Below are 10,843 nucleotides of genomic sequence, written 5' to 3'. Positions count from 1 at the left end.
TTTTATTTAAAAACTGTTTACCCATGTCATTTTCATAAGAAAAAAAGGACTTTGGACCACTGAGCAACAGTCCAGTTCTTTTCGCCGTAGCCCGGGTGAGATGCTTCTGGTTCAGGAGTAAAGTGATATTAGATGGTGGCTCTTGATGCACTGACACCAGCCTCAGTCAATTCTTTGTGAAATAACTCAGGCTTGTAATTCAAATTTTCTTGTCAATCCTCTCAAGCGTGCAGCCATCCCTGTTACTTTTGCACCTTTACCTACAACTTTCTTCCTTTCCAGTCAACTTTCCATTAATATGCACTGGTCTGTACCAGTGCATATTAATGCTTTTTCAGCCAGGACCTTCTGCAGCTTATTGTCTTTGTGGAAGTCCTCAGTGATCGTCATCTGAACAATTGTCTCACCAGCAGTCTTTTCACTGATTGTGGTTGTGTGTCCTGAAGTAGGCTGAGAGATACAAGGTACATATACTATTTGAAAAGTACTTTAATTAAACTCAATATTAAATATTGTAATAATTTGTTAATCTGTGAGCCATAATCATCAAAATTAAAAACAATAAACGATGGACACTAAAGAGGAGAAGGACCATCACCTGTTATAGGTCCATTACAACAGCACAGCTTCAAAGTAGAAGATTCTGGGTGCTGAACAGTCCAGACCTTTGACCAGCTGAAAACATTTAGAGTGGCATGAAATGTGACCCAGGACTGTTGAGCAATCCTAAATCCTAAATCAGACAAGAATGGGACAACATTCCTCTCCCAAAGGTCGAGCAGCTGCAGCTTCATACCCATAGATCAGTTATAGTCAGTTTAAGAAGAGAGTGCCACCAGTATCACAGTCATCAATCATCCTACTTACTGGGGACATCAGTTAGACTAAGGAAAACGAATCATTGTTGAGAAAACATCTGGTAAACTGCACATAGGTGTCTGTGTACTTATAAATCTCAAGTAACTGACAAAGTACATTGACACACTATTAAATGAAGATACACTATATAATGTTTCAATTATGTGTTTAATCACTAATGATAGAGGTATTAGGCTGATTTATTAAGGAGACATAACAAAATATGTTAAAAATGTTTTGTAGTTTGTTTGTTTTCTTCAGTTGTGTTTAGTGTCACCGCAGTGCACCACTCTGCTCTCCAGTCGTGAACGTTCAGCTTCAAACACCAACAAATGGCTGAGCAGCGTCTCCTCAGGACCCGACCGTATCAACGATGGATCATTGTTCTGCAATCACCAAAAAAATAATACAAAATATTCAGAGCATATACACATACAGTACATACATCCTTTATATCCTGCATCAGAGGTATAAAAAGCAAATACAGATAATACTGAAAATCTCAAATGCAAGTACAACTCAAATGGTCTACAAAAGCAAATCTATTCAGCAACCAAAGAAGTAACAAACAAAACTAATCTTATCTGAAATGAGATATAAAAAAATTAAATAATTGCAAGCACTCACTGCCACAGCAGAAATGAAGGCATGTATAAGGTGGTAGTCTGCTCCACCGTGCCCACTCATAAAAAACTGCCCGGGAATGTTGGTGTCTGCAGTGTGCTTTGTGGCTCTCTGGGTCAGAAAGTCGAACACACGGATCTCGCGACCATTGTAGTAGAGCTCCCCCTGAGAAGAGGACGTTCATTAGATACGTACCAAAGACAGGATGCTTTTAACACATTGTGTACATATACTGCTCCTGTTATCATATGCTCTTTTTTTTTAATCACCGCTCAAGCGCTTCTGGTTAGATGCAATCTGCAGTTCTTTGCACTGTACTTGTGACATATGCAATTACAATAAATCTAATCTAATCTAATATTGAATGCATTTCTATGAGATTTTCTCCTGCTAATTTCTGTTTTTCATGTTTTCCCAGAGACATTAATTACAGTCCTACCTTGCTGCCATAAATGGTTGTTTTTCGCTGGCAAATCTCCTCAGTGAATGCCACCATGGAAAAGGCTGCCGTCAGACCCCCTTCAAACTCCATGTTGACAACCTGCGCAGAGATCAGATAAATGAGATGAGACAAAAGGAACGAAATGCAGTCCAATATTTTTGGCTTCAGGTGTAGCCAGTGGAATCCAGAGCAACACTTCCTGTTATGTTCATCGGTCATAGTTTATAAATTCAGATTAAAAAAATAAATAAAATAGCCGCTGGTTCAGAGACAGTCCTCCAAGTGCAGCCTGTCTCTTGCTCGTCACACAAACTGACTCCCTGCATGCAACAAATCCTGCTGAAATGTGAGTGGTACAGAAGAGGAAGGTGGACGACAACCAGAAACCAGAAAGCTTCTTGTACTAAAATGTCTTTTCTAGCCTTCAAGTTATGTAAATTCATATGTAGATAACTGTTTGCTGAGATTAAAGAAAAAAGAAAGTATAAATAAGCAATTTGCCACAAACTAGTACATCCATTTGAAAATGGCGCAGCTAGAAGCACAGAGAAAAAAAAATCCTGAATTATGTTTTTGTTAAATTTTTTTTTTGGACTTTTACAGCTTTATTTGGTCGTATGCAGTGGAGAGAGATGGGGTAAGACGTGTGGTAAATGGTGATATGTCGGGACGCGAACCTGCACCGCCTGCACAGTCACGCAGCATGTAGATAAGATAAGGTTTATTTGTCACATGCGCAGTTATACTGTTTTAGTATCTTCATAGCACTGTTTGGTGTAAATGTCCTGCAGGTTGAGCAGGGTGGTTCTGATAGTCCGTTCAGCTGAATGAACCACCCTTTCAGAGTCAGAAAGGCTCAGTGCTGCAGCTTCTAACCTGATTACTGCAGACGTCATTGTCACACTCATAGACACAGCGGCCATATGGTCCAGTCTTCAGTGCCTCCGTTACTGACTCGATGTCTGGGAATGAGTTCGGGCATATGACTGATACTGGCCAGCCAGTGTGACCCTAGCACACACACACACACACACACACACATGGTACACATAAAAATATGTATAAGAATTAGAGAATTGTGTACACAGAGTGTTTTGTATCTAAATGATTAAAGTCACGTGTTGGAATGTTTACCTTCTTCACTCTGTCCAAGTAGATTTTGCACGCTGAGTATGGACAGTCTCTTTCTACTGAACAGTTAAGGCAGCGATCTGCAGCACCTGGTGGCTGACACAAAAATAAAAGCGTTACATTTTATATTCACCTTTAATATAGAGATTTAAATCACTGAACAGACTGCACACCTTGTTTTCTTTATTGAAGTGGCTGACAGATCCAAATGATGACACCTTCACACACCTGGCGAGGACAAACTGCCATATTAAACAATCAAACTTCACAGTAAAATATCCCCGTCTACCTGCAGTCCAACAAAATCAGGGTAAAGGTGTAGTTTGTTTGCTTTTTTTTTTAAAATGAAGCAAGCCTGGAGTTTATCGCTGACTGCTGTCTAATGATTTACCTGCGCGCTCCAGCCCAGTGATGTATGAGGTCGATGTCGTGGCATGATTTAGCCAGAAGAGCAAAAGAGCTCTCTGCTTCATTCCTCCAGTTCCCTCGAACAAACGAGTGAGCAAAGTGATAAAACCCGACCTGGAAGAAGAGGCCGATTCTGTTTTTAAACATGCTGCAGGAATATAACACTGAGTGACACTAAAACAAACAAACAAACAAACAAAACAACCAATTGCACATTTGTCCACAGGTCACATGACTGTAATTTGGAGGCAGGCATTCTTCTTTTTTGTTGAGATGGTGTTTTATGCTGCACCACGATCTCAACAACAAAAGAAGAATTAACTTGTTGCCATTAAATTCACTAGAATAATAATAATAATAACATTTCTATTGTATCTGCATTGCATACTCACTGGTTCCAGGTGCTGAATGTGGAACACATCACCTATGACTCCAGCATCTATGAGTTCCTGGAAAAAGACCATTTATTTTTGCTAATGAAAGAAGCAAAATGCTCATATAGAATTTTCTTTGCTGCTTCCCCAATCATGAGAAAACTGTAGTTTTAATTTCAAGCAAAACATCCTCAGCATTCTTTATTAAAATCCTGATAACTACTTTTTTTGCACTTTCACATAAGAAACACAAAACCCAACTCAATAAAGGGATAGCTCTCTTTGCTGATTCGCCTCAATGCTGCCGATTCTGTGAGTGCGTTGCTGATTTGAATGAGGAAGAGGTCCGTTCGATTTGGGCAGGATGAAATTCAAAGGTTTGAACCCAAACTAGATGCAATTAACTGCTGACATAAACTCACATTTGGATAAACAAAGTCCAACAGACCATGCTCACCTTTATCTTGTGGATGAGTGGATCATAGCGGAGAACGTGACCCACAGACAGCATCACGCCGCTCTGAATGCAAACCTCCACAATCGCTGTGCAGTCTTCTGCGGTCGTCTGAAGTCACGTGGACACATTAAAAGAATGAAATTGTGCTGCAGTTTGATGTAAAAATCATATTAAAAGATACCAAAAGAATTTTTAAAGAAACACATTTTTAATGGCTGTAAAATCCACTCATCAGTAACATCCATAAACACTCACTGCCATTGGTTTCTCCAGAAGAATATGATAGCCCTTCTTTGCAAAGGCCACAGCAGGTTCCTAGGGAACATAAACTTGATTACTATAATTGATTATGATAATAAATAAGTGCTGCATAAGATGAAGTACATACATTTGTGTTGTATGTTTACCTTATGGAGGCGATCCGGGGTGCAAATTAATACAGCGTCAGCAAACTTTTCTCTTTCGACTACAGCGTGCCAGTCTGAAAAAAGAGGATTCAGTAATTAATTGCAGGGCAGATGGTTATAAACATCTTCCTCTTCATGCTCACCTTCAAAGATGTTTTCCTCTAAGATTTTGTGTTGTTTTTGAAATTTGCTCCGTGCAAATTTCCGTGGATCAGCCACTGCAACAACCTGAGAAGGTAAAGGTGCATAAATAGTGTATTTAGTCTCTCTTAAACATTACAGCTCACTGCGTGGAATGACTTGAGTAACGAAGGATTACAATCAAGGGATATGACAAACTGTAAATAAGAATCCAGTATTAAGAAATTCACAGTATTTATTAGCAAAATCGTTTTAAAGGCTCATCCCTTTCAATGCAGTGAATGAACCCTTTAATTCAGTTAATTTGTCACTTGCAGGTTACTGTGACAGATGAAGACGAGCTGACGTTTTGTCAAACATACAACAGCCTCCCTCCTAACCTGCATGCGTTCAGGATGAATGGATGCATAGTGGGAGTGTCCTTCCCCTCGACATCCTCCTCCCACCACGATCACACGGACAGGAGCAGTCATTCTGCCAGTCTGTGAACTTTGGCTCAAATTAATAAAGCCTGGAGACACACCACCCACAAAGGTCAAGGTAATAAACAATCATGAGACAGGCATATTATACTTGCTTTAACACCGTTTTAATTATATGTATACACGTTAGATGTACAGAGATTGACACTAAAGTAGCAATCATTTAAAAGTGAACTAAATAACAATTTAAACACTGATTACTGAACGGGGAATGAGAGGAAGCTTCTGAAAGTTATTAAGCAGTAATTCCGGCGGAATAATATTTGTCCGTTTATAAAGACTATAAATACCTGCTTTGCCCCATATAACTGTCGCAAACGTCTTGTCTTCCGCGTTGGTCCGGTGAAGACAGGACTGAATTTGATCAAGAGCCCAGCCTAAAGTCCGCTTCAGTGACCGACTCCAACAATAGTGATCTTCTTCTTTTTCGTCGGAGAACATCCCCCCGGAAAACATCCCATAGTCCCTCAACGCCCCCTGCAGTGTGCTGCATTTACAGCGCCTCGTAAACTGCCCATTTCAACTTCCAGTAGATTTGAACGCCTTTTGAACTTAAACTTGTGCATTTAGAGAAGAGACATTAGAATAATAAGAGGCCTTGAGTAAAAACTAGGTGAGTGCGTTGTGACTTACGATACCAATGAACTCGGTTAACAGGTTCGCCACTCGGCGAAATATTTCAATGTTGTGGCATGATGGACATAACATCTACTAGAAGAGGATAAGAGCAGATATTTTCGTTCACACGGGTTTAAGTAAGAAACTGCTTTTTCACATGTATGGGCGCATGGTAAAAGCTTTAAATGTCGCGCAAATGTTTTGGTTAAAAACAGGTTTGTCCTTCACACTCCGCTGCTGTAGGCGGCGGTATCGAGTCAGCAATAAAATAAAAAAAAATAAAAAAAACCCACAAAGACGAGGACGAGTTCCAGTCACGTGATACGATTAACTTCAGTAGTGGCTCAGCGTTTTGCTGCAAAGGTCTCACGAACACTTCTGATGCGAGTTAGAGTTTTTGATCTTTAATAGTTTTGTTCTCTGACTTACAAGGTAGCGTTGCACTGAAACCTTTTCGCAGAACATTTGTCCTGCAGCTGTGAAGAACGGTGCTGTTGTGTTGGGCATATTTTGGTGCTAGTTAACTACGGTTAGCTCGTTAGCTAACACCGACATGAATATGGACAACGTGAATCAGTCTGTAACAACAGGAGTGCCTTCTACGACGTCTTCAACAGCAAGTAACTGCATCGCTAATGATAATACGACAACCAACGTGAGCAGCATCCCTTCGGTCACGAGTAATGGTAATGTAACGTGGCTTTGTTGTTGTCTTCAGCGCATCTACTGCTTGATCTGTCATGATTGGAAATTTCCTCGATGTGCATTTATTGTTGACAAAATTGTCAAAGCTGACTGAGAGAAACTCGTACTAAACTTTAAAAACCATCAGCAAAACTTCATATCTTGGCGAAGTGAGTAGATTTAAGGGGCTGACGCGTAATATTTTACTATGATTTAGTTGTATTTAACACAAAAACCTACCGAGTCCCATGTTTAAGGTTTACCCTGTATCACTAACTTAAAAATTTTAGCCTTTGTACAAATAAATAAATAATAGAGCCACCCCTCATTTCTTTATATTTCGCTAGGAAAAACTGGAAATAGGTGCAGTCAGTAATTGAAACATGTGCAATCATACATGGAAATGCGGTATACAAAGCAAAAACAGGGTAATCAGCTTGAAAATCAATATTTGGTATCCTTCAGTACAGCCTGAACTCTCTTAGGCAGCTTTCTTATCATTTCTTTAAGCAGTCTTTTTCTTTGGTTGTTTTCTGCCTTTTGTTCTCTTCTGACAAGATGATCCCCACTGCTTCAATAATGTTGAGGTCTGGGCTCTGGGGAGGCCGATCCATGACTGATAGTGTTTCACTGTGTGTTTTTCTATCCAGGTATGCTATTACTGCATTGGCAGTAAACGCATACCTGGATCATGCTGAAAAATGAAGGCATTTCCAGACGGTATTGAATGGTCGATCAAAACCGATGGTACTTTTCTGCATTCATAAATCCATCAGTTTTGACAAGATCTCAACAGCACTGTCTGAAAGGCAGCCCCAAACCATGACAGAGCCTCTACTGTGTTTTACAGATGGCTGTAGACACTCACTGTTGTACCTCTCTGCTGATGTCCTCCATAGATATTGACAATTTGAACCAAAAATTTCAAATTTGGATTTATCACTCTATAAGACCACTGATTTTTAGTCCAGCTCTTGTGTCATTTGGCAGTGGCAGCCTTTTGTCTTTTTCTCCATTTCCCTTCCTTAAAAATGGCTTGTTGTTAGCCAAGCTTCCCCTGAGACCATTTCTGATGAGGTTTCAGTGAGCAGTAGATGGATCGACTGAAGGGTCAGATGCATGTCTCAGGTCCTGTGTCAGGTCTCTGCTGGATTTTTAAAAAAAAAAATCCTTTTTCTTAAGGACATGACTTTCAGATGCTGTTTATCTGCTATAGATAGTTTTCTTTTTCTTTTCTTTTTTTTTTTTAGGCCTGCCACTTCTCTTTCTGTTCTCTGCTTGTCCAGTTTTTTCTTTTTTAAAAAAAAAAAAACACACTGCACACCACGCAGAGATGCAAAGTTTTCAGTTAATAGCTTTTTGGAAATCACCCTGCTGATTTTTCATGAACAGATTATTTCCTATTATTGCATAAACAAATGGTGTTTGTGTGATAGGCTGCTGGTAGCAAAGTGCCTAAAGATACAATTGAAATATATATATTTTCTTGTAAATGTAGACACAACACTGGTTCATCCCTTGAGTTTGGTGCCTTTTTTATGCTTGAATGATTTATAGGTCATTGTTAAGTGGCTTAAAGAACAAACAAATATTCCTCTGAAAATAATTTGGTACAAGGACTGGATTGAAAGTAAGGGGGGGGGGGGAAGCAAACACTGGCTAAAGAAAAACTCTGAAAGACCTTTAGAAAGCCTGGAGAACTATTGTTCAAGAGCACTTTAAGAAAGCAAAATATAAAAAAAGGAGGGCTGGCTCAAGACTTTTGCACAGTGCCATAAGAAACTCCCAAGTTGAGCAAAGGCAGCGTTAGTCAGTCTAGTTCAACATGGAACAGCTGTTTCTTTTTTCTTTACTTGAGATGGATGGTTTGCTTGCTTGTCCACATTATACTGTCCTGCCTCATAATATCAAAAAGAGTTTGGACTTTGCTTATTCCTGTCCACAAGTAAAATTGTCATTAACATTTGTGAAATGTGGTGGGTGTGTGTGTGTGTATGTATGTACCATCCTTTAAAAATGTAATAGACTCATCTTGTTGTCCCCTTTCACAGCTTCATCCTCGTCAGCCGTGGTGACACCGTCTGCAGACACATCTGTCTCTAATGGAGTCTACGTTCCTGGTGGCATCACCAACGGTGATGTGAAGCCTGCTGTCTCCACCACGCCGCTGGCTGATTTCCTCATGCAGCTGGAAGATTACACTCCCACGGTACGTCAGTCAGCACTTGCTACATCGTGCTTTCACACATTTTTGGCCATGCCAGAAATGAATCTTAATCGTTGCTCGATTGGCACATGTATTAATAATATTAATCGCATGTACGTAAGCAGGTCTTTTTTTTTTTATCCCAGATTCCTGATGCAGTCACGGGCTACTACCTCAACCGGGCTGGCTTTGAGGCTTCTGATCCAAGGATGTGAGTATATGAAGTGTAGTCTTAAGATTTTCTGCATCTGCAGGGATGTGTGGGTCTGCTTGGGTCCGAGTGATTAAAAGATTTTGTCATCAGAGGCAAATGTGTGGTGGATGTACTCTCCGGTTTGCTGTAACTTCATGGACTTGTCTGTGTAGACATTACATGCAGTAACAAGGGCACCACCTGTGCATGTGTCCTCAAAGTGGAAATTGTATAAGAGGAACAAGTATGCATCTGACAGTATGCATTTATGGAAAGGAGCCTAATCCTAACACGAGTGCATCTAATAAACCACACGTGACACAAAACGCAAGGCTTTTCATAGTTGTTACATTTAGAGGTTAGCTCATAGCCACATATTTACAAAGCAAACAGTTCACTGCAAAAGCCTTTGTATAAATGGGAGTTCACTATTAAAAACTTGAGTTTAAGACATTGCGTGAGTCTGGAATTAATGTAACCTGGCAATGGGGACATTTTGAAGTTATAAAGAGATGATTAGATTTTCATGTATTTCTGTGCTCCTGTTCAAGTCAATGAATTTTTCAACAATAAGATAAAGTATTTCTTATCTTAATGCCATTTTCAGTTAGGCAGCATTGTGCTTTCTAAGATTAAAGGGAGTGTTGAGTGATTAGATTAATGCAGACTTTGCTTCAAACAAAGAAAAACTGATGATTATTCAGTGTAAACAAGATCAGAGGAACAGTGAACCTCAGGGCTTTTTTTGTGTAGTGTTTTTCAAAATAAAACACCTGCAGGTGGGCTGTTAACCTCCAGGGGTTAAAAAAAAATGCATTAACTATTTTCTTTTTTTCCATGCATAGAATTCGTCTGATCTCCCTTGCTTCCCAGAAGTTTATCTCGGACATCGCCAACGATGCGCTGCAGTACTGCAAAATGAAAGGCACCGCCTCAGGAAGCTCAAGAAGTAAGACAAAGGTGAGATTTTGTCTAATTTTAACGTGCAATTTTAAATATGAATCCGTCATACAATATTTTGAGAGCGCTATGTGCGAGTGTTGCTAAAAGAAGCAGCTGTCATCTGCTTTGAGTTAATATGTTCCTGACAATTTTATTTTCTCCATTTTCCGCGTATAGGATAAGAAGTACACGTTGACTATGGAGGACCTGACTCCTGCCCTCTCAGAATATGGCGTCAATGTCAAGAAACCTTATTACTTTACATAAAACTGTCTTTTAGAGCTTTTTGCTATTGCTAGTACTTATCTCCCTGCTTACACAGCATAGTTTGTCATCACCTTTATTGCTAATTTTTTTTTTTCTCACCTTGAGTTAGTACAACTTTGACAAATCTTTGCAGTTTGTCTTTTTTTTGTGAAGCAATCTTTGCATTTTGTTAATTTGTAAAAATGTTGTTTTATTGTGAAAATAAAACCTTTAACAGAAACCTTTTTCTACGGAGGTGTCAGATGTGTTTAAGCTGCTCCTTCCTGGGTGGGTTTTGTTGCTCTGCCTTATTACTTTAAAATACTCCCAATGTGTTCTGTTGGATTCAGAGCAGGGGGCATACTTGGTTATAACTTTCACCTTTTTTTTTTTTTTATTCTTTCAAATGATTGTTGTGATTGTTAGTCTTTTGGGGATGCTTTTCATCTTGGAAACTTCCCCTCTTACATAGCCAAACTCCCAGTCTAAAGAAGCTATCTAAAGTTGGCTTTATAATGCTGACAACACATCATGCAGCCTTATAGATTGTCCTTTTCCATCTGTATATCCTGGCTTGCACAGTTTCTGATAGTGCTTGTATGTCCACACCAAACTTGTCGGACCCATTAT

General features: G+C 39.5%; 2 protein-coding genes across 2 annotated transcripts; one reads left to right on the top strand and one right to left on the bottom strand.

Moving 5' to 3' along the window:
• Nucleotides 1-474: 474 nt before the first annotated feature.
• LOC115783103 (putative oxidoreductase YteT) lies at nt 475-5,942 on the bottom strand. The gene is made up of 14 exons (XM_030733754.1): nt 5,615-5,942; nt 5,223-5,353; nt 4,845-4,929; nt 4,702-4,775; nt 4,550-4,609; nt 4,295-4,402; nt 3,856-3,912; nt 3,447-3,577; nt 3,229-3,283; nt 3,059-3,151; nt 2,801-2,935; nt 1,922-2,023; nt 1,486-1,647; nt 475-1,244 (listed from the first exon to the last, which is right to left on the bottom strand). The coding sequence occupies exons 1-14, from the start codon at nt 5,778-5,780 to the stop codon at nt 1,116-1,118; spliced, it is 1,488 nt and encodes a 495-aa protein (XP_030589614.1). The 5' UTR covers nt 5,781-5,942; the 3' UTR covers nt 475-1,115.
• Nucleotides 5,943-6,250: 308 nt separating this feature from the next.
• Nucleotides 6,251-10,464, top strand: taf10 (TAF10 RNA polymerase II, TATA box binding protein (TBP)-associated factor). Its single transcript, XM_030733854.1, has 5 exons — nt 6,251-6,628; nt 8,678-8,835; nt 8,979-9,043; nt 9,871-9,985; nt 10,145-10,464. Exons 1-5 carry the CDS (start codon nt 6,496-6,498, stop codon nt 10,232-10,234), a joined length of 561 nt encoding a protein of 186 aa, XP_030589714.1. The 5' UTR covers nt 6,251-6,495; the 3' UTR covers nt 10,235-10,464.
• Nucleotides 10,465-10,843: the final 379 nt, after the last annotated feature.

Source organism: Archocentrus centrarchus, chromosome 7 (assembly GCF_007364275.1).
Source record: "Archocentrus centrarchus isolate MPI-CPG fArcCen1 chromosome 7, fArcCen1, whole genome shotgun sequence".
Classification (NCBI taxonomy): domain Eukaryota; kingdom Metazoa; phylum Chordata; class Actinopteri; order Cichliformes; family Cichlidae; genus Archocentrus; species Archocentrus centrarchus.
This window is presented reverse-complemented; position numbering and strand designations above follow the sequence as displayed.

What these genes read in the sequence shown, in the direction of transcription:
- LOC115783103 (XM_030733754.1), bottom strand. Translation starts at nt 5,780, where the DNA reads ATGTTTTCCGGGGGGATGTTCTCCGACGAAAAAGAAGAAGATCACTAT. An exon ending in ACATTCAGCACCTGGAACCA is followed by an intron (nt 3,578 to 3,855) that starts GTGAGTATGCAA and finishes CTCTTCTTCCAG; the next exon opens with GTCGGGTTTTATCACTTTGC. An exon ending in ATGACGTCTGCAGTAATCAG is followed by an intron (nt 2,024 to 2,800) that starts GTTAGAAGCTGC and finishes ATCTCTGCGCAG; the next exon opens with GTTGTCAACATGGAGTTTGA.
- taf10 (XM_030733854.1), top strand. Translation starts at nt 6,496, where the DNA reads ATGAATATGGACAACGTGAATCAGTCTGTAACAACAGGAGTGCCTTCT. An exon ending in TGGAAGATTACACTCCCACG is followed by an intron (nt 8,836 to 8,978) that starts GTACGTCAGTCA and finishes TTTTTATCCCAG; the next exon opens with ATTCCTGATGCAGTCACGGG. An exon ending in GAGGCTTCTGATCCAAGGAT is followed by an intron (nt 9,044 to 9,870) that starts GTGAGTATATGA and finishes TTCCATGCATAG; the next exon opens with AATTCGTCTGATCTCCCTTG.